This window comes from Dermacentor andersoni, chromosome 5 (genome assembly GCF_023375885.2).
Source record: "Dermacentor andersoni chromosome 5, qqDerAnde1_hic_scaffold, whole genome shotgun sequence".
Classification (NCBI taxonomy): Eukaryota; Metazoa; Arthropoda; class Arachnida; order Ixodida; family Ixodidae; genus Dermacentor; species Dermacentor andersoni.
In genome coordinates, this window is record NC_092818.1 from 100,804,157 (window position 1) to 100,827,816 (window position 23,660).

At 44.6% G+C, this 23,660-nt stretch overlaps 1 protein-coding gene across 9 annotated transcripts in view; it reads right to left on the bottom strand.

The window, feature by feature from the left end:
- Positions 1-23,660, bottom strand: part of PIP5K59B (Phosphatidylinositol 4-phosphate 5-kinase 59B) — a 101,185-nt gene that overhangs the window by 72,294 nt on the left and 5,231 nt on the right. For all 9 annotated transcript variants that reach the window (XR_008612576.2, XR_007599557.3, XM_050178310.3 and 6 more), the window contains exons 3-6: positions 18,825-18,983; positions 14,996-15,126; positions 13,363-13,480; positions 6,049-6,201 (exon numbers count right to left, since the gene is read on the bottom strand). Coding sequence is in view for 7 of the 9 variants with exons in the window: in XM_050178310.3 (XP_050034267.1) it covers positions 6,049-6,201; positions 13,363-13,480; positions 14,996-15,126; positions 18,825-18,983 (561 nt within the window). In the remaining 2 variants the exon portion in view is untranslated. The remainder of the gene's footprint in view (positions 1-6,048; positions 6,202-13,362; positions 13,481-14,995; positions 15,127-18,824; positions 18,984-23,660) is intronic.

Consider the following 23,660-nt stretch of genomic DNA (forward strand, 5'->3'; position numbering starts at 1 on the left):
ATTATAAAGCCTACAAATAATAGCCAAGGCAAGTTTGGTTGTAGCTTTTTTTTTTCATGGAAGTGTGGAAAGTGATGAAAGGAATAAAATGGGGCATCTGCTTAAGAATGTTTGGTGCGTGCAGACCGCTTGGTGTGTCTTGAGTTGTTCGCGTAGCATTCGACAGCATTCAACAGATGGTAAGCGCGATCATCATTAGCTAGACTTGGCACACGACATATAGCTGCAGCAAGTTCGGGGTGTGATCATTACATGAGAAAGAAAAAATCGGATTTTGATGGCAAAATTCAGGGGTGCAATCATTACGCGAGTGCGATCATTATGCAAGTAAATACGGTAGTGGAACTCAGCAGCAAGCAGCCAGTGCAGCTACAAAAGCACTATGGGGACCAACGTCACAGCAGGTTGTGGTGCGTTTCGTGAGTGCATCTTAGAGCGCAGCTCTTGTTCCTACTGCGAGCGCATGTGGTGCAATGGTGCGTTTATAGTCATACGCTTCTGGTGCACATCGCTTGCGACCAGTCACGTTATGCCACTTGCACTGCGCCAGCCAAAACGCTGTCCCCTCCAGACTTCAATGCGCACGCTGTCGGTTGCTCTCTTCGGAGCATGCGCAGAATGATCACCAAACAGCGTGCTGCTTTAAATGGCTGTCTGTGTACGTCGACAAAGTGGCTAGGCCACCTTTACTCTCCGTGCCATGCATTGTGGGTCGGCGTAGTTGGCGCCATGAACGCGCGGATTAGGCAAGAGCCATCTCGATGTAGGGTTATGTTGGCAGCACGAGTGCTTTGAAGTATAGAAGTTGTTCTTGTCAACGTGACGTAGTTTGTGCGGATGCGCGCTCACCCTATGTCAAACTGCATACGCCCCTTCAACTGATCAATTTTTTTCGTTGACTTTCATTAGTTCAAATTTTGCGTACTGTATTTACTTAAATCTAGGCCAGCCCCGATTCTAAGCCGACCCCTGAATGTCCAAAGCCAGGAGAAAAAGAAAATTATATTGAATGTAAGCTGAACAAAACAATGAGGACAGCGTTCACAAAATGAAAACAGCATTTATTTAATACGAACACGCCGAGCTCACTCTATGTCACCATCGCTGCTAGCCTCCTACGCTTGCGGATGTGCGCATGCGTAGACAGTGCGGCATGGCTCCTACACGTCGAAACGTGGCGAGATCTTGGTGAACAGACCTCCTCTCTGTTATCATGTGCTTATCTTCCTTATGGCTGTCATCTACTCGTTGCAGCACAAGCAAAAAGCGTCTCCCATTGCCCCCTCTAATGACGGACGTTTTTCTCATTGATGCTGAAGTCCCGTCCAACTTTAACGTGTTACGATGATTCTGCGGCTAGCACAACTTTTCATTTGTGGCATCGCCTGTTTGGTGCCACTACAATAACACAACGCCGTACGCCAATACGACACAGGTGAAAATGGCAACATCGCTCGTGTACTTCAGTTGGCTACTGGAGTGGCTAGTAGTGGCTGTGATACTGACTTTTCTAGATGGCGCTAATTATGCACCATATTTTAAGATCCTCGAATCTAAGCCGACCCTCGGGTTTGGTATATCATTATTAGAAAAAAAGAAACTATCGGCCTAGATTTGAATAAATATGGTAATTGAAAGTTTTGTAGCATCCCCATGAAATTCGAATTAACAAGCTTTTACTGTATTGCATTTGATATGAGGGAAATGGGGGCACGGTCGCTCACTCATTCGTTCGGGCCATTCGCTTTCAGTGACAATAATTGTCAATGGGTTATGCACAATTCTTCTTCCTTCTTAACGCAAGGCAGACTTCCGGGTGAGATGATTGATTCCTGGCATTCTGGGTGAGTGATTCCTGGCAATCCCAAGTTTGCACTGCTGCTGGATACTGGTGCACTGCAGGCAGTACATGCATGACTACGAAGTGGTATGAATTTTGCATTGTCTCTTCTGGCGGGGAAAGTAGGTCCTCCGAGTGGGAAGGCATGTGGACTTTGGTGTGCACTTTCGGCTGTTTTATTGCAATAGCAATTGCGAGGACATTCGAGGTGTCATCACCATGCTGTTAAGTTATTGATGGAGTAGTGTGGCCTGTGTGTGGAAAGGCGAAAAGTCTCTGGGGGTGTGCAGTGTGTTTGATTGCAAAAAAATTCACAGATGATTACGATACTCCCTAACGCAAAATTTGAGCGCAGCTCTATTGGCCCCGAGATCGTGCGGAGTTGCCACCTGGCAGACACTGGCTGAAGCTCGATAGTGTTGATGGTGAGTCACATCGTCTGCTAGCCGCTACTTGTTTACATGTGCATTTGTGGTGCACATATCCTTCAAATTCTGTTTGTTCCGTGGTCATAGCGCAGTCATAAATGGTGGTATGCATTTTTTTCTGACAATGTAGAAACTCATTTGGCTACATGCTGTAGTCTTTGCGCTGCAATAATATCGGTGACCACATGTGTCGAGCGCACAATGTGTGATCGTTGTGCCCTCTGTTCGTCACAGTAATTAAAATGCAATACAAACATTGTGATTCAAGCATTTCACAAAGAGCATTTGCTGTAGTTTTAACCAAACGAAGTGGTAGCTGCGATACCCGAACGCAGCACTTTAGTGATACCCTATAGCGATGTGTTGATTATTTCGCAATCTTTATGATACCACAAAATATCAACGAGGTTGCGTGAGATCACTCAGCAGTAGGAAATCTCAAGGGCTCATATCATGCTGCAGGATACAATTGATCTTACGCATATAATTGCATGACTGTGATTGTGGTTAGCGGTTATGCAACCATTGTTATATCTGTTTCTGAGGGGCTCTTTTATTATGTGGATATGCCACTACACAGAAATAATTTTGCCTCACAAGCCAATTTTCACACTTTGGTACTTTTACTTTCTTCTACAAAAGACAAGGAGAAAGAAAGTATTGCAAAAGTATCATGTGTAACATTGCAGTCATTAGACATAGGACGTCGTGAAGCTGAGTTGCTGGCGGCTAACTTTAGCATTATGTCGTTAGCTTGATGGGACGTAGCAGGCATTATTTCACAAAAAATGAAAACATGCAATATGTTTGGCTTCTAACATAAAATTATTTGCATCATTCTTGCGAATGTAAAGGTACATGAATAGTGCCCTTGCACCATTCTCATGCTTCAATGTAATCATGCAAGACACCCTTGTGATAAAATGCTGTTCTTGCTGCTACCACGAAGAAAAAACGCATGTGAAACAACACAGCAATCTCACCACTGCGCTGTCACTCATAGTTCCGTACCTTGTTTTACTTAAATTAGCAACTATCTTGTATTTGACAGACAACTGAAAAAGTAAAAGGTACTTATGTATACGTTCAAGTGGCGAAGCAGAGTTGCAATAACAAGCTGCTTTTACTTCACTGTACAGGGATACACACATTTTTATAACCAGTGCAACAACTGAAGATACCGTATTTACACGATTGTAAGTCGACCCCTTTTTTTAAATTTGAAAGCCTGAAGTTGGGGGGTCGACTTACAATCGAAACCGAAACATGGCCCCGCCAAAAAACGCGATACCAACGGGAGCTACAACGTAGTTAGAATTTTATGTTTGCTCTATGGCCCTACCCGTATCTTTTCGCTATCCCGCGTGTTTGTTCACTTTCGGAAGAGTTTTTCAACATTTTTGAGAGTTTTACAGTGCATGCAACTCATGGCTGGGGGGGGGTCGATAGTTGATGGAAGCGCCGCTGTTCCCATTTGCGGCGGCACCCTCAGAACGGCGGCGCTTGCGGGGAGTATCGGTAGTTCATGGAAGAGCAGACACCGCTCGCTGGTTTCTCTTTCTCTGTTTGAAGGCATTGGTATTGGCATGGTATTGGTTTGACGCGTTCCACTTGACTGCCGGCTACGTGCTACTTCTATGCTTTCCCAGTCGTCATGAGTGCTGCAGGCCTACTAATCGTTCGGCACTCGTTCACAGCAGCGTTCAAGAGGGCTGCCATCCTTTACGCCGAAGAAGCAAATCACTGCACAGCGGGCCACAATTTCGATGTTTCTAAACGGGTGGTGCGAGAGTGGCGACTGCAGCGAAGCGAAATTTTCACCTGTGACGACAAGTGAGAAATTTCCCACGTGCCAAAGTCTGGAAGCTTTCCGGAGCTGTAGGCTAAGCTTGCGGCGTACGTCGCTGAAATGCGTGATCGGTCCCTGCCAGTGAAGTGCGACGTGGTCATGAAACAAGCCCGGACCTTCGCCTTAATTTTAAGATTCTGCTCCGCCGTGAGTACAACGAGTGGCTGGCGGCAGAAGACTGCGAAAATACGCCAGCCGGACTTGTCAAAAGAGCCTCCCTGACGGCTGCGTATGGTTGGGTGCATTTGGCGTGGGCTGCTGTTCTGCAAGATGTCCTGGTGCGGTCGTTTGCCAAATTTGAAATTTCGCTGGACCACGACGCGCTGTGGGACCGCAGCACTAGTGAAGACGAGTAGTCCAGTGACCATGTCAGCTACTAATAAATTTTCGTTATCGAATGCGCCCTCGGGTATGCTCTTTTTTTTTTTTTCGGTCACGCGATATGGGGGGGTCGACTTACATTCGAGTCGACTTACAATCGTGTAAATACGGTAGTTGAGAACCGCAAGAGCAGTGCCAACAGAATAGGATGTATGCAACCTGAACACCAACAAAAAGCACCATGCATATACTGGGACTGAAACTGTGTTTTTCGCTCCTTTCATGTATAGTAGGAATATTCTGTGCGTTCCTTGCAGAAATATACCATTAAAGGGCAACCTATCATCAGTTCATTGCAGTCAGCGCATTTTATTACCAAAGAATTGGCCCAAATCACTCACTGCGAAGTGCCGCCATGTACAGTTCAATGCATGCTGCCGACTGCCCATCTACACTAACGTGGTGATGGTGCTGCCACCTCCAGCCCGATCACGCGGCCAATATGTGTTTTCATTTCACGATATATTGGATGGTGTGGACAATCTGTGTCATGTGGCACATTGCAAGCAGTGTGAGGTGTGGCTCGACTACCCCGTCAATTGCGACATCGCGAGAGGCAGCACATGGGTGAAGTGTGGACGTGATTCACAGCAGCCACCGCAGAGAGACCTCCACTCATGCAGCGCTTTGTTTCCATATATGGTATAGGTGGTGTTATTGGTGGATAGACGATGCCCGGTACTCTGGCGCCATCTCATAGCCATCATCATCACAGCGCCCGTCTTGTGCGGCACTATGCTTTTCTTCTCATGCTTTCGCTGAAACCCACTCCTCCGCTTTAGGCCACACAGTTCTGCTACATCCTCCCCTCTTCTTTCATCCTCGCGCTTTCTTTGCTATAACAGCCCTTCATCGCCTGCTGTGCTCCGCATTTCCACTTTAATTCTTTGCTATGCTCGTTCACTCGGTTACAAGGGATCTGGACGCAGGTGCTTGCCGCAGGAACGTCCGTCTAAGAGCTACACTCTAAACCGAGAAAGCCAAGTGGGTGCGCTCTCGTGCTCCACTCAATCTCCTCTGCAGCGAAGCTAGAGCAACATTTTGCCTCCCACTGCTGGCATGAGCAATGTACGCACAAACGCTAGCATCTCAGCTGGGTAGGTGTGTGCATGACAGAATGTGGTGAATACATTTCAAGCTACAAGGGCGGACATCTCTTTTTCTTCGGTTTCATCTCATGCACCATTCAGATGTGACACCTGCGACTCCAGTGGCGGTGCTTTTCATCACGTCAGCATTGCAAGATGCCTAATAGCTGCCAAAGCATAGTTTCTGCTGCGCCGCGGCAGTTGCCTTGCGGGCTGTGTTGCCGCCAGCATGGCACCCCAGCGCATTCACAGAACATTCGCCTAGGAGCTTCAGCGCAACACTAAATCTTGCTATTGCTTTTAATGCATGGACGAAACCACCCACTTTTCTTGCGACACACATCAGTTTAATTCTTTTACAGACAGGATAGTAACTGTATAATCAACACAGCACTCTTGCCTCTTTGCAATGCCTAGACATGGAGAGTATAAAATTTTGAGGTTCAGTTTCAACGCACTCACCATGTAGTAACCTGGAAGCAGGTTCTGCAAAAACTCGGCTTCCTTGTGCTGGACTGTTTTCACGATGAACTCATCGTCATTGGTGAGGTAAAATACACTCCCGCTGGCACCAGGGTTTGTTAGCTCCCTCATGGGTTCGTGGCACAAAGACATCTGAAATCAGCCACAAAACGAGGGGTTGCAATTCATATTGTTACGTAGGAAGACGCAGACGAAAAGCTATGTACAAATATATTTACAAGGAAAATACGCTGCGCTTGGCCAAGAGGCAACAGCCCGCGCTAGCTTCTAATCGTCGTCGTCGTCTTCACACTGCTGGCCTTTCGTGATCGCGCATATTGTGCCGTAGCACTACCCCCGGCTGCAAAAGCGCCGTCCCGGAGCGACTAAAGATCGGACTCGGAAGCAGTGTAGTAGGCCTTGAGCCTACTGACGTGTACGACATCACTAGATGCCACAGGAGAGGACGAGGTTGAGGCCACAGGAGCAATTTCGTAAGTCACAGGCGTCACCTGGCGCAGCACGCGGTAGGGCCCTGTGTATCGCGAAAGGAGCTTCTCTGAAAGGCCGACGTGACGAGAGGGCGACCACAGGAGCACGAGCGCACCAGGTGAAAACTGTACGTCACGATGGCGGGCGTTGTACTGACACTGCTGAGTGGTCTGTGAGGCCGTCAGTCGAGCACGGGCAAGCTGGCGTGCATGGTCAGCGAGGGCGATGGCGTCGCGCGCATACTCGCTTGTTGAGACCGCAGCAGGAGGAAGTGCCGTGTCTAGGGGCAAGGTAGGTTCGCGACCGTACAGTAGATAAAAGGGAGAAAATCCGGCGGTGTCGTGCCGGGAAGAATTGTACGCAAATGTTACGTAAGGAAGGGCAATGTCCCAGTCGTGGTGGTCCTTGGAAACGTACTTGGCCAGCATATCGGTAAGAGTACGGTTTAACCGCTCTGTCAGGCCATTGGTTTGAGGATGGTATGAAGTAGTCAGTTTGTGTTGAATGGAGCAGGAACGCACAATGTCAGCGATAACTTTCGAGAGGAAGTTTCGACCACGGTCAGTAAGCAGCTGTCGCGGGGCGCCATGAAGCAAGATAATGTCACGCAAGAGAAAGTCCGCGACGTCAGTGGCGCAGCTGGTAGGGAGAGCCCGAGTGATAGCGTATCGGGTGGCGTAATCAGTCGCGACGGCTACCCATTTGTTCCCAGAAGATGACGTGGGAAAGGGACCGAGCAGGTCTAATCCAACACGAAAGAACGGTTCCACAGGGACGGTGATCGGCTGGAGATGACCGGCAGGTAGCACCTGAGGTGTCTTCCGACGCTGGCAGGGATCACAGGCAGCAACATAGCGTCGAACGGAGCGAGCGAGACCAGGCCAATAGAAGCGGCGGCGGACGCGGTCGTACGTGCGGGTTACCCCAAGATGTCCTGAAGTGGGTGCGTCATGCATCTCAAAGAGCACAGTCTGTCGTAGCTGTTTTGGCACGACAAGAAGAAGGTCAGAGCCGTCAGGGAGGAAGTTCCTTCGATACAGAATGCCACCCTGGAGGAAATATCGGCGAACGGATGCGTCGGTAGGTGTAGAGCGCAGACGCTCGATAAGTGCTCGCAGCGATAGGTCTCGGTACTGCTCATCGGCGATGTTACCGAAGGCAGAGACAGAGAAAATGCCGTTGGCGCTACTACTGTCGGCGTCGTCAGGCTCGTCGACCGGGTAGCGAGACAGGCAGTCAGCGTCTTTGTGCAGTCGGCCAGATTTATAGGTGACAGTATACGAATATTCTTGGAGGCGTAAGGCCCAGCGACCAAGTCTTCCTGTAGGATCTTTCAGTGAGCATAACCAGCAAAGCGCGTGATGGTCTGTGACAACGGAAAAGGATCGGCCATATAAGTATGGGCGGAATTTCGCAACCGCCCAAACTAGGGCCAGACACTCACGCTCAGTGATGGAATAGTTGCGCTCCGCGGGTGACAGGAGCCTGCTGGCGTAAGCGATAACACGGTCGTGGCCACGCTGGCGTTGTGCCAGTACTGCTCCAATTCCGTGACCGCTGGCATCAGTACGGACTTCGGTAGGCGCAGAAGGATCGAAATGGGCCAAAACGGGAGGCGTTGTGAGAATGTCGATTAGATGAGAGAATGCAGAGGCCTCGTTATCGCCCCACTGGAAAGGAGCGTCTTTTTTCAAAAGGTCGGTTAGTGGTCGTGCTATGGCGGCGAAATTTCTCACGAAACGGCGGAAGTACGAACAAAGGCCGATGAAGCTGCGCACATCCTTGACACACTTCGGAACAGGGAAGTGCGTAACAGCATGGATCTTGCCTGGGTCCGGTTGCACTCCGTTCGCGTCAACGAGATGTCCAAGGACGGTAATCTGGCGACGGCCGAATTGGCACTTCGATGCGTTGAGTTGCAGACCGGCTCGCCGAAAAACGTCCAGGACTGCTGAGAGGCGCTCGAGGTGCGTAGCGAACGTTGGGGAGAATACGATGACGTCGTCCAAGTAGCACAGGCACGTGGACCATTTGAAACCGTGAAGAAGGGAGTCCATCATGCGTTCAAAAGTGGCAGGGGCGTTACATAGACCAAACGGCATCACTTTGAATTGATAAAGACCGTCGGGTGTGACAAAAGCAGTCTTCTCGCGGTCGAGATCGTCCACGGCAATCTGCCAGTAGCCGGAGCGAAGGTCAATAGAAGAGAAATAGCGAGCACCGTGGAGGCAGTCAAGGGCGTCATCAATCCGAGGTAGGGGATACACGTCCTTTTTGGTAACCCTGTTAAGGTGCCGATAATCCACGCAAAAGCGCCATGAGCCATCCTTCTTTTTGACCAGTACTACAGGTGACGCCCATGGACTATATGATGGTTCAATAATGTTCTTGGCAAGCATTTTGCGAACTTCTGCGTGAATAACTTGACGCTCAGCTGGTGACACTCGATACGGGCGGCGATGAATAGGAGGGGCATCGCCGGTATTAATGCGATGTTTGACAGCTGTAGTTTGGGCTAAAGGACGATCGTTAAAGTCAAAAATATCGTGGTAGGAAAACAGAACGCGGTAGAGTTCACGAGCGTGCTCGGAGGGCAAGTCGGGGGCAATCATTTTCCGTAAGTCAGCGATGGTACAATTTGCCGACTGCGATGGTAGAGGAGTATCGGATGAAGTGTCGTCTACTGCAATGGATGCTACTGAGTGATCCTCGAATGAACAAAGCTGGGCCAAAGACATCCCACGTGGCAGCACTTGTGTCGTCAAGCCAAAGTTGACCACTGGCAGGCAGACGCAATTCGCCGTAATAGATAAAACTGTATGGGGTACTGTGATCCCATGTGTAAGGAGGACGTCTTGCATAGGAGCCGCGATGTAGTGACCGTCGGGGACTGGTGGGGATGACACTAGGTCAACGTAGGTCAGTGCCGAAGGTGGCAAGCGAACGAAGTCGGCGGAACTGAGGCGACTGGGGTGTGGTTCAGCAGGATCCAGAACAGGCAGGTCAAGGCGGAGAGTACTGGCGAAACAATCGATGAGAGCAGAATGTGCGGAAAGGAAGTCTAAGCCGAGGATGATGTCGTGGGGACAGTGGGCGATGACTGTGAATAGCACGATTGTTGAGCGATCGGCGAAGGAGACGCGGGCGGTACACATACCAATTACGGGGGCTGTTCCGCCATCGGCGACACGGACAACAGGCGTCGTGGCGGGCGTGATAATTTTCTTGAGCCGGTTACGAAGGTCAGCGCTCATTACGGACAAATGCGCCCCAGTGTCTATGAGAGCAGACACAGAAACACCGTCGACTTGCACGTCAAGAAGGTTCAGATGAGTGGGCAAAGTCAGTAGAGGATTTGGCGGCGTAGGGAGCAATGCAGCGTCACCTCGAGGCGCTGCATCGTCTAGTTTTCCGGCTGGGAGCGGCGTCCGAAGGGAGTCGGCGAATAGGAGCGACGGGGCTGGGGAGAGCGAGATTGTCGTCGTTGGGGCGAAGGCGAACGAGAATAGGGGCGGTTCGTTGCAGGAGAATCAGTGGCGGCATTATCGGAGCGTGCGGCATAGGGACGAGAAGGGCCACCTGAGGGGCGAGAGTAGGCAGTATAAGCAGGCCGGCTCGGGGAACTCCAGCGACTACGACAGTGCCGAGAAATGTGCCCGATTCGATGGCAGTGGAAACAAATAGGCTTGTCGTCAGCAGTGCGCCATTCAGATGGGTTGCGGAAACGTGGTGGGTAAGAAGATGCGGGACGGGGCGAAATCGAAGAAGCCGGGCGGGTAGTAGGGCGATGGGCCGAGCAGATGGTGTGAAGACCCATGTTTTCAAACTCCTGGCGGACAACTGCCTGGATCAGTGAGACCGTGACTGCAGATGTGTTGGTGGGACTGGAGTCGAAGGCAGCCGGATAGGCGGCCTCGATCTCACGCCGGACGATCCTGGTAACATCGGCAGTGTTGTTGGGACGAGGAGCGTCGGCACAGGAAGATGTCGCTGGGGTGTTGGGCAGACGGGCAAACTGCTGGTCAATACGTCGGCTTTTGGCGAGTTCCAGGCGGCGGCACTCTCTTATAACAGCATCCACCGTCGCTACGTTGTTGCAAACGAGCAAGTGGAAGGCGTCATCGGCAATGCCTTTGAGGATGTGGGAAACCTTGTCTGACTCAGTCATGTGGGTGTCAACTTTGCGGCACAGAGCCAAGACGTCCTGAATGTACGTGACATAGGGCTCTGTTGACGTCTGCACACGGCCGGAAAGCGCCTTCTGCGCGGCAAGTTGTTGACCGTAGGGGTTGCCGAACAAGTCTCGAAGCTGTGTCTTAAGTGAATCCCAACTGGTGAGCTCATCTTCGGGCGTGCGATACCAAACTCGAGGTGTGCCACCGAGGTAAAAGACTACGTTGGCGAGCATAATAGTAGGGTCCCACCGGTTATTGCGGCTGACGTGTTCATACAGGCTGATCCAGTCATCGACGTCTTCCCCATCTTGGCCCGAGAATACGCCAGGATCACGGGGAGCGGGGAGAGTGATGTAGGTCGTCGAAGTGGCAGCAGGTGTCGGAGCCGGCGGAGTCGGGTTGTCGTCGCCGGGAGCCATGAAGGAAGGCTCGACGTACCGTCCACTGCGAAGCTCCGTGACGAGGTACAGGGAACGTCCACCTCCACCAGATATGTTACGTAGGAAGACGCAGACGAAAAGCTATGTACAAATATATTTACAAGGAAAATACGCTGCGCTTGGCCAAGAGGCAACAGCCCGCGCTAGCTTCTAATCGTCGTCGTCGTCTTCACACTGCTGGCCTTTCGTGATCGCGCATATTGTGCCGTAGCAATATTAATGTACAGTAATACCTCAATAAATATAAACTATGGCTGAAAACGCTTTATTTCAATGAGTATTACTGCTATAAGGTAAAAAAAAAAATGGAACATCAGATATGACATTATTGATTACTGTACACTAAAGTCAATATCTGTTAGCTTGGCAGATCAAGGTATCTATTCAGGTAGCCAAAATAACAACTACGCAGCAAGAGCGACTTGAGAGGAAAAATTCTGGATGCTCATGGTGCGGCCAACAGCAAGCAAGCCATGCGTCAATCTCATGTGATCGTAATGACAGCATGGTTCCATGTTAATGAAGATATTTTGAAGCATTGTTCATGTGCCACACATAGGTATGACAGCCGCCCCTGGGCAATCAAGATCGACAGGAGACCTTCTGCTGGCTCACTTGTGGCATCACGCACACATTTCTAACGCATATACTCAATCATAAATTGCATTTTTCTGGTAATCACGTATCCACACATCTACTTATCTGGATATCATAAAGATATTTTCCTGTCAGATGAGAGCTCGTAATAATGACATCTTATTGTATATATTGCAGGAAAAGTAGCAGGCAATCAGGTGAAACGTTTATTTAGTAACAGCATTTTAGAATGTTAGCAGAAAGTGAAAAGCAACACGAGTGTGCAGAAAGCAAGTTTGGCAATTTTGGCGGCACTTCTAATGTCGAAGTGTGGAAGTGCTTATATCAGTGATTCATCTTTGACAATTTCTTTAGCCTCCACAGCCATATAATAACCCATTCTAAGATAGGGTATCATGCAATTTCTTTCTTAAGTAACTAAGTCCAAATGACCATGGAAGAGCCGGAGCACAGCTTCTAACAGAGCACAATTTGAACAAACATGGCCCCCTACAGTAACAGTAATAATTAAATAGTTGAATCCGTAATGATTAATAGCTGCACAAATCAAGTACCGCACGCCACACACCGTTAAGTCACAGCAACAGCTTTCTAAATATGTAACTTTCAAAATATGTACAGTCAAACCCACTGATAATGATACCAGTTTTAACAGTGTATCGGTTATAACAATGAAAAGGTGCTGCACCATCAACTTTTGCATGTTCTCTATGGGGAAATAACCCGCTTACTACAATGTCCCCATGCTGCATTGTAGGTTATAACGATGAAGTCTGGCTGCTGGGTGTCTGTGCCGAAAGGCAATGGAATGCGAAATCCTTGAAAAGAAAAAAGAAAAAGTCAAATGCCAGCCACTGTACGATCGCCCGCCACCTTATCCTTACTTTTCGTATAGCTCTCTACTAATTTGCTTTCTTAATCAATGCTTCGCCTTTCAGGCAAAACTGCCAATTCTTTATTTATCTAAACTTTAGTGCATTGGGAGTAAATCACCCAGGAAGCAGTTAAACGAGTCAACACAATAAAAAACTGGATGGAGGAAGGTGGTGGGGAGAACTGGCTTCCCCGCCATTATAGCTTTCTCAGAACAACTACGCCATCCCCCATTTTGATTCTTTAAAAATGCAATCTGGTTACAACAATTATCGGTTATAACAATGAAATTTTCGTGGCACTTGAATATTGTGTAAGTGGGTTCGACTATTTACAACAGTTCTTGGTTTTCCTGCACCTTGGGGACACTGAACCTGCATTTCGTAGCAGTGATATCTTCAACAGTGTTGACTAACCTTCGCTTTTAAAGTACTGAAACATACAGTCAAAGGTTCATAAAGTGCACAACTGTGGAAGTTACAAGAAATAATGGGTGCCATGACCTTCATGTCCAGCCCTAAGTGCCCTGTGTCCAGCACAAAAATATACTTTAGAAATGACAGGATGAAAATTATAGTGCAACCTGTACACGTGCAGCACGTACTATACTGTACAATTTGGACTTTGCGATATAGCAGCTATAATTTTTTTTTTTCCAGCTTGTCTATTTCCAAGGCCGCAGATGCCTAGGGCTGGAGCCAATGTGCGCGAGAGACTGAAGTGGAGAGACTACTTACCAAAAAATCTTCAGTTTTAATGCTAAACAGGTCCCTAAAGTATCGAAAGGCGACCGGAGCGTACGCCTTGAATTTGAAGTCGCTATAGTGATGTGCTGGCGTGAGATTGCTGCCCTCCCTAGAAAATGACCAAAGAATAAAGGGACGATGAAAACAATGTCTTAAAAACATTTGCGTTGGTACAAACTAAATGCAGTTTGAGTGCAACCACGATATATCTGTCTGAAAAGATATCACACTTTTTTCTATAGAATGGAATGAACTCAAAAACTTCTGGTCTGGCGTTCGCTGGAATTCTGTATGGTAAGATGCCACTTTTAGGAATGTGACATTGTAGTCGCTGAACCTGCGAATGTGAAATTGCAGTAGCTGATGCTTTACTTAGTTACAATTTCTACTTCTTAGTAGCAGTTAGTTGTAATGAATAAGAATAAATAATATGCCAATGCACAGGCCCAATAATTCCTTCATTACTGAATTTTTATGCATTTCTGGTGTCTGAAGATTTTAAATGTAATATAGCTGATAGTACTGTAACAAAATATGGGTACAAGAATCCTATAGGGAATGCTAGTTACTGCTATCCATGTGCAGATTTTCACATTATGCGGTGAATTCCACTTGTCAACTTGCAGCGTGCTACCGTTGTTCGGCCATTCAGGCATCCTCATCTGATTGATCAGATGAAAAATCAGAATTTCCTCATAGTTAAATCTATGTGAAACTTCAGATCCTGCACCACTTCTAATGCAGCAATGAAACATTCAAACTGCCATCATGAAGTAAGGATGCATTCTCATCAGTGGTGCACAGAAATATGTTACAAACTGGCTACTTGGATTTTCTATAACAGAGAAGCAAGAAGTATGCGGTGAAGCATCTTCAGTTAAAGGTACACTAAAGAAGAACACTAAGCCAGTTTAGACTGATAAAGTACACTTTTAAAATTCTATACTAGTTAATTTCACGGTACGAGGTTGATTACTAGAAGAGAAAATAAAGGCCAAGCTTGAATGTTTTGAAACTTGAGCCAGAATGTTAGCATCAATGTATCAGTAAAACGTCACGAATTTCAAAGTATTTTCAACACATTTCGGGCAGTTGTGGCACGGTAAATGTTTTCAAAACTTGCCAAGTTTAGCATGTGGCTCTTTTAGAATACAATGAAGTCTATGTTTGCTGATAAAAAATTATCTGAGGCTGAGCAGACCCTGTTAAATTTCACGATGTCATGGAGAGCTGGTATGGAAGCTTCAAGGTGGCATCACCACTTGTATTTCGTTTTTGCGTCTTGTCTAGCTTATGAAGTGGCTTCTTTTGATATTGTAGAACCATAATTTCCTACAACAACTCAACATATTTTTCTATTAACTGTCTGTTTAAAGGTACTCCACTCCAAGAGCAGTCATAACAGCTAAGAAATGAGCTGGCCAATCCACAGGCCATTGCATCAGTGGCAAACAGACATCCAGTTTTAGGCAAAATTTGTACGCACAAATTGCACCCAAACCACAGAAAATTTAGAAAAACATCAAATTGTTTATGAAGTTGTGAGTGGTGAAATCAAGGTAGTTCAGAGAATGGGGAACCTAGACAATAATATGAAGCATGGAGGAACAAACAAAAAGCTTACCCAGGAAAGAAGATTGACTCTACCATGGCAAAGTCCTGCATCAATAAATCACGCTCTGGTTTCGATGCCAAACTGCCAACGGCATAGCCGATGCCTAGTTGAATTGAACCTATAATTTGTGATGTTTGGATCTGCAGAAGAACGGGAGAGAAAAACACACACATAGAGGTCACAGATTTTGTCAACATTACATTGTTATCTAGAGCTTTTTAATATGAAGAGAGTAATATATAAAGAACGTTAATTTATACTCCTGTTCTGAACATAATGATGTTTTGAACAATATGAGAACAAGAGAAAGAAAGATGCAAACACTGAATGGTAACTAGCGACTCTATGCCCGCAACATCAACATTAACCAACAAAAAACACAATGTTTACTATTAAGGGGCCAAGTATAAAAGCAAGAACAGCACAAAAAGCCAGTGTCATAGCCTAAGCTATTTCTGTCTTGCATCAAGAATGAAAATATAGTGTACTTTCATTAGAGCAACAATCCTGAAAGAAGAAAGCCTAAAATCTCATATTAAAGCAAGGACAACCACAAAAACACACTTGCACATACACACGTGCTTACTTTTGTAAAAGCTTAAGAGGTACAAAGCCCTTGTGTTACCTAAAACATCCATTATCAATGACACATTTGAGCTGAATTACCTTGACATCAGTTAAGTCAACCACGAGGGGTATTCTGTGTGTTCATCTAGTGGCCATGTCTATTTCCTATGTTGCTGAAGTTCTGATTGGCTGGGCTGGGGTATGTGCGAGGAGACAAGTGCCCACTGCCAATCAGCACTTCAGCAGCAGACAAAATAGACATGTCCACTAGATGGACACTTACAGACTACCTCCCATATTAAAAAAAATCTGAAAGGCACAACCATTTAAGTTACCTAATTAAATGTGAACACTGGAAGCAATTATATAACTCCCCCTTTGAGCTGTTCAGTGAATTAACTGCACACCGGATATGAAATTATCATGTTGGAAAATTTGAGTGCTTACCAATAAACCCTCTGGGCGTTCAAATGAATGCGCTGCCACATTTTTACAATGCCACATGACACTATTGACTAAGTGTGGAAGCACTGCTAAAATTGATGAATCAACTATGAAAGTGGAGCAGAGCAGCTTTGAGGAATCAGCTTTGAGGAGAACCAGTACAAAAAGAAATTGTGCAGAAGGAAGAATAAAGAAGATGAAAAAAGAAAGGGAAGTCACCAACGATGATATGTGCTGAGGAAAAACACCATGCCCAGTATGGAACACAAGCGGTACGTACGACCCTCAAGATACATGTATTCGGTATGTTAGGATCTTCAGGAACTGATACTATCTGTTTGCAATGATGCCATAGATACAGACAAGGACCCTGAAGACAGAAGGAAAGAAAGAAAGGAAGAAAGAAAGAAAGAAAGAAAGAAAAGATGTCGCATGCTGGAGTGCAGCTGGGCAGTGTTGTCGTGACATCCGACTATTGATCGTGAGCAAAGTATGAACTGCTGTACTAAGCATTAAAAATAGCAACGCCGAACCTCTCTACTGCTACGCATATTGCCAATGGGGCATTTTTTGAATAGTGACACATGGCACACAACTCTTGATTCCAGACAATCTTGTTTTTGTAAATTCTCACTCTATAACATTCAACGTTAACAGCTCTATTAGGGCCTTAAAGAGTGGGAATCAATCCTTCTCTATACATTAGCACTATCATCAAACACTGCACCTGCACAAATGTCTGTCCACAAATACCACATTTCTATTCTGTGGAAGTCTGAACAGACAAAATCTGTTCTTGATAAAAGTGCACAAGAACATTGGAAACAACACTAATTTTGATTATTTGACTGCCCTCTTTATTCAAGCGTGTTCATAAGTGCCAAAATACATTCCACCTTGTGAAACACTTCTCTTAAAATTAAAGCTTTCAATAAATTTATATATCCACTATCCTGCCTACGTCGTCGGTAACACTGAATAATGGCTATTGGCTGCAGCATGCTATACAAAAAACATACGCAGCAAACAAAACTGCAAAAGAACTACAAAAAATGTAGGCGATTCCTGGCAAATGCAGACTTAATAGGGACAGTGGAGATAACTTCAAGCCCTTACAACTACAAAATTTCAAATTCAAGTGACACGACAGCAGAAAAATAAATACTGAGCTCTTAAGACTTAAAACACTTGTAAAACATTAACATAGTGACAACTATCATATCACTATGCTTCTGAATTTTGGCAAGCATAGTAAAACAAGTGCTACATTTCAGTACTACACAAGCACATCAATAAACACGCTGGTATACTCACTGCTTACGAGGGTCTTTCATTCATGACAGGCATTATTCATATTTCTCCTTAGAAATTCTTCAAGCCCTGCAAGTCTCGAATTACGTTCTTTCCTTTGTTCCGAATATTAGAATAATACTAGCACCGTAAAGCAGCCCAAATCAAGGCAACAAACTTCTCAGGCAGCAAGCCTTGCTGTAACAAAGTTTCTGTAGAAACATGCTACAGTTTGCGATGCGTAATCTTGCAGAAGCAACGCAAAACATGTGTGAAAGAGAAATAAGGTCCAGCACATTTTAAAACAAGATGCCATATTACTGTGCTCTGACAAAACAAGCTCCTGCATTGTATGCTACCCTTTCACAACATTTACCAGGAAATAACCTCAGACAAAGTCATAAAGGTCGAGACTAAAAAAAAGAAGCAAGTGGCCTCAAGCTAGCTGTTTTGTGACCTATTCAAAGCAGCAAGAGCAGGTGACCTTTAGCAGTAACTCACTATACAAAGGATTAAACCAACAGCTCCTTGTGAAAGCTGCTCTCTTAAGGAACAAAAGTGAAAACAGGTTGACACCCACTCAGCAATGGTTCAAGCATAGGAAACACATGTGCACATCACATGTGATCTTCCTTATGTAGTCAACTTCCAATTGCTTTTCAGCCCAGGGCATTTAAATTGGTTTGCTTCCCGCACAAGTGCTACAGCCCCCTGTTTCTTAGAGGTACTACTGCAGGCTACCACATTAAAGCAATCGTTTGAATTAGGGGTATGCGAAAAGTTATTTTTGAAGCCAAATCGAATATGAATTGGATAAAGCCAAAAGCAAACCGAGTCAAACATTTAATACCCTTCAAATTGCTTGCAAATAATGAATAGCCCTTATTACAATTAATATATAAAACAAGCTCCACATCCCAGTATTCTTAAAGTTAGCCAGTTTGTCATTACACAGTATGTTATGAAGTGTTGCTTATTAAAAACACAAATGGAGCATCAGGAGCAAACAAGTAGTTTCTTCGTATGCACAGCAATCTTTTGTGTTTTATGTCTATACTATACCGGCGGGGATGAAAATTTACCATTGCTCCAATTTTATGTTCATTTGGGAGCAGTTGACGCTTTGAGATATTCAGAAAGTACTCGAAGAATATTTGCATTTACACATAGAAACTATTCGACTTGAAGACCAAATTGAGTAGGACACTATTTGATTCATTATTTGAAAGTTTTGTGCATTCGCACACACCTAATTTGAATTAGAGTGTCAGCTGGTTTCATCATGTGCTGCTACTATTCTAAGTATGCTGCTCAAATGCCAGGAATGCTGGCTGTGACTCAGTTTTCGTGCCACATGAACACAGTATTCTCGTCGTTTACAACGAGACGATGCACTTTCAAGTGTTCAAGGACTGCAGAACCCATCAAGTGTATGACTACAAGTGCCCCCAAAGCAGCTTTGTAGCGAAATGCCTGTGCTGAAGTTTGCTTCAGTTCTGAAAAGCAACAGCTTATGTCAAAAGAGAGGAGCACGTACCTTTTTGTAAGTGATCTGGCCCTCCTCGTCGACCCGCCGGTGGCCAATTTTCTTCTCCTTGTCCAGCTTGCTTTTGTAGGCTGAACTGCCAGGCGTCTGGGGCTGCACAGTCGTGGGCGTCTTGTTGTCTGGCTGCTGGTATTGCTGTGCTGCGGTAACCTGCATAAGAGGAGGTGGTCTAAACACAAGCATTGAAATCCCTGCAAAGATTGTGACACCATGTGACACCAATTTGTTACCACATGCACTACATGTGGAAGCCGAAACTATGTTTTTCTTGGAAAGTGCAGGGTCCTCGTATGGACTGATATCTTAGAGAACTGTGAATGCTATAACTGGTTCTTAGGCCCTGCTCCCTCTCTCCTTTTCTCGAATATAGCAACCCTACTCAATGTGGCTGGACAGGTGCTTTCCAAATATGCTAGATATGAAGCAAGTTGATGTTCTTATATCCGACGTTCCAATAGGGAATTCTCACAGGGAGTTGTAAACTTGACAAAGCTCACTCAAAAATAAAAAAAAAACATGCATTTGTTCTGCAGCTGTACACATTTAGTGATTCTGAAATGCAAGAAATGTGGCAAACCTAATTTCCAGCGGACTGAATTAATTGGCATCTGAAGGCGATACAGTTATAACAACCACTTCCTAATACGACTTTGCACATAATTATTTCTTTCCTGTGATTAATCAGGAGGACAAGGCCACACTAGTATGGAGCCAGTTGCTAAGCAACCGTGCAGCACCAAAGTTACGTTAGGTAGGGTTAGGTGAACACCTGAGCCTAGATCATGCCCAATGCTGAATTAAGTAGGGTGCACCTATTTCTTCTTTTATCACTACACCACAGTTTCAATGTATCTTGATTTTATACACAGCTACTTCAACTACAGCATTGTGCCTTGGGGAAATATATATTGGTGTAATTTATGTTTAAAACATGTACAAAATCAAGTGTTTCCCATCATTTTTAGATTCTTGCAATTTCGATACTCTGATTCAATGTAACAATATCTTTATCTATTTCATAATAATAGTATAAATGCACAAGTACATAAACCAACATTCGAGCTCATTGATTGCTTCTATTAAGTGGAAGCTTTCAGCTTGTATGCTCCATAGTTCGTCACACATGTGTGATTCTGAGCTCTCTACATGCACCTACAGGACCACTCTGAACAATGTTTCTTGCATTAGAAAAAGGAAAAAAACAAAACAAAAACAAATTCTAGCGAATGTTTGCAGTACCTCCTTTTAGGCTCAGAAATATTTTATAAGAGTAGGCAGAATAAGAAAACTTTAAACAAATGACAGCATCAAGTTTAGGAACTCATTAAAAAAAAGAAAGAAACGGTTACTAATGAAACTTTGGCAAACTGCTGTGAATTGAGCATTCAAAGTGGGCAAAACTTAATAAAGTGTCAACTCCAGTAAATACTTCTATTTTGACAATAAAGCTTTTACAAAACTTGGTTATGCAAACAATTTCATGTGAACTGCAAGATAATACTGACACTGAATTGGCATAAAAGACTACTAAGTTTCAATTGCTCTGATATTACATTAAGGGATACAATTGTATTTAGCCTTTTAACTGGCAAGATACGAAAGACTTGGTGTAGAATTTTCTATTCCTTTATTTTTTCTTGATAATGCAAAAATACATACCAAATGAACTATGAACATGTTTCTCTAAGAACTAAGCAAGGTGCAGGAGGTCAACAATATTGTTGAGCTGCCAGTAAAGGTAAATATGTGGTCCAAAACTACTGTTTGGTACTTTCTGATACCAGCTGCGCACCATTTATTTAGTTATAATATTAACAAAAAAAAAAAGGGAAAAAGTTGTTTGTACTTTTCCAATGCAGAAACAGACCCCACTGTGAACATTTTAACATCTTAAACCAGAAGCACCTGTCTGCTAGGGCAACAGTGGCCTTCCTGCTACGTACCTTTCGGAGAGGAAATGAACGATTACTTTACTGCCGTGGCAGACAATCTGCCACAACCTTTTTTACGCACTTCACTTAGCAATTCTGAGTTATTTTCATGTAGAAAATTTTTCTTTCTTTTATGTTCTGTGTTTTATCATATAGAGGTAGCCTTTCTCCTTTGTCGTACTGCAAGCCTTGGCGTCAGTTACAAAAATCAATACAAACTTTAGTTCTTCAGTGTCATCGAAGTGCAAATTTACTTAGCCTAAACAAATTATTATTACTTGATGGCATAGGTCAGGCAACAATGCCAGCCAAAGGACATCTGTGATGCCTGCTGACTGCTTTTGACACTTTAAGACCTACATTTTGATTGGCTGCTTTATTGCCCCTTGAAGCTCTAAGTGGCTTGGAAAGTGTGAAATTTTCCTGCTGCAATGCCCTCTTGATATGCTACAAAATAATATTTTGTTCCCGGCCAGGTAGGATGAACATAACTGGGGTAACTAGAAGCTAACAAACCAAATTCGCATGGGAATGTGTATGTCTGCTGCTTGTGACAATTTTTTAATTTGCCCAAAATATTAATGGAAATGCGCGCTTGACACTCTATATAACCTCTAAATGTAATATTAACTAAACAACTCCACTCAGGAACTTCTAAAGGCTGTGAAATGCAGTAATTCTAGTGCACAGCATGAAAAGCATGTCTCAACCCTCAAGTGGCAGCTTGACCATTTTATGGATTGTCATCATGCACCCTTTACAGGATATCTAATAGCAAAAACACTTGGACGTCTATATGCTTTCTTGAGATGTGTTGCTATGCAGATAAAAATTACAAGCTTGCTTAAACAAAGGAAACAGTTTTTGTAGAGTCAAGAATATGACCACCACGCACTATAGGTGGAGACTTGACAAAGCTTAGAGTTTTGTCATCAAAAGATTTGCTGGTGCTCACAGTCAACATTTCTGATCAGATCACTGTTGTACATGTAACTAAATAGACACAAATTTAAAGGCACAGACTAATATTTGGAACTGTATTGTTTCTACCGACGTTGTCATCACGTCAACAATATTGTTCAGCTGCCCATTAAAGGATTAATACAAATTTGAACTGCAAATTTCTTGTGACAGTTCATTTCTGTTTCTGATATGCCCCCATGCATGTCATTACAAAATAAGTTTCATGATGTCATAGTTAATTATTTTCCTAAGCTTGCTATTCGGTGGCCAAACAAGTGTTAAGGTGATATTAAAAGAAGCAGAGGTTTCATCTCTATTCAAATGTCTCAGAAATATGACAATGCTGTGATTTATATGCAGAAATGTTTCATTCAGGTGTATCCCCATAGTGCCTGTCAAGCTGAAGCTCCGTGATGCCATGGCTAACATGTAGGGGAAGGGGGAGGGGGGGCTAGTCTGAGAGCGTTCATTGCCTGCCTATTTTAGTGCGCACCGAATGGATAGAGCTTGAGAGCTGGCGGTGACGAATGAAGCCTGCCCTACTGGCTTCGAGCTCTCTCTAATCAGCGTGCTTAAGTGGAAAGTCAATTCAGCGAAAACTTACAGAATGAGCCCCCGACCCCCTCTGAGCTATCATTTGTCTGTGTCAGCTTTATGATGATGAATACTTTCAAGTAAGCCCATATAGACTGCCAAGGTCAGTACTGGACTACAGACAAAAACCCTACCATTGTAAAAGGCATATGCACAAACTCAGTTTTGAACAAAGATTCCTGCAACTAAAATACTAACTGCTTGTATCAAACTGCCATTAGATCAGGTCTTTTAGTCCCTGCTAGAGTGTTTGGGACAAAAATGTATGAATAGATAATAAATTTGCCCACAATCAGTCTTAGTCAGTTTCTGTTAGTTAGTGCAGAATCCTAGCCTCTACCAGCGAAAGTAAAGTATAATGCCTCTATAACAAAGTGCTTGGGGCCTCCAAAATCATTCGTTATACAAGTCACTTCGTTGTAAAGATTGCCAGCACACTGCGCAGCTTATAACAGAGCTGAGACAGACTTATTCCTTTGTTATACAGGTCATTTCATTGAGGTGCTTGTCGTAGAGATGTTCAACTGTAAAACTATACTGATTGCTGGAACTGCAGCGCGCACAGAAGATGAAGGGCACAGACAGAGCGAACAAACAAGCTTACGATGAATCAACAAAAATTCACCCAGCTTTCAGTTCTAAAGCAAAGTGAAACAGTATGTCTGTACACTGTTCATAGAATGCCTTAATCGCACTTCTGCATTCACTGCAAATCATACTGATGCCAATGACAACAAAGATGTACTAAACAACATTTAGGAGCTGCCTAGGAGAACCACCACTGTCAGGACGAAGTCATATCTCAGAGATCTCCCAATACTACAACACTGCGTCAACTAGACCGACCATGTAACCACACCATCTGATCATCTGTTGCCTTCAACTGCATTTCCCTTCCCTCGGTGCTCCTCCTATAACTAACTGTAACAGACCACGAGTTATGCTACCCAGCTTCCCTTATCCCTCAACTAGACTATAATCTACGAGTGCTGCAAGACTACTGCATTGCCCAATGTTTACTTATCATCTTCCTTTCCAGTGCTTGATGCATGGAACTAAAGCTGGAAATATACATTTGTAGTTACTAATTGCATCTGTCACTGTTTCATGCAGTGACTGAGGCACTTATTTTACAGTTCTTCCTTTGATAGGAAAGAGAACAAGGGTCAACGTAAGCACTGCTCTATTGGGAGATAATGTATTCCAAAGTCACAGTACACTGCCAGTGCCTTTTTGCTTAAGGTTCATGATGTCAGACTACATAAAAAAAGAAGAAAGAGCTTGAAGAATATGTATAAGCTAGTGCTCTAGCAACTGAAATTTCTCTAAGAAAGGAGGA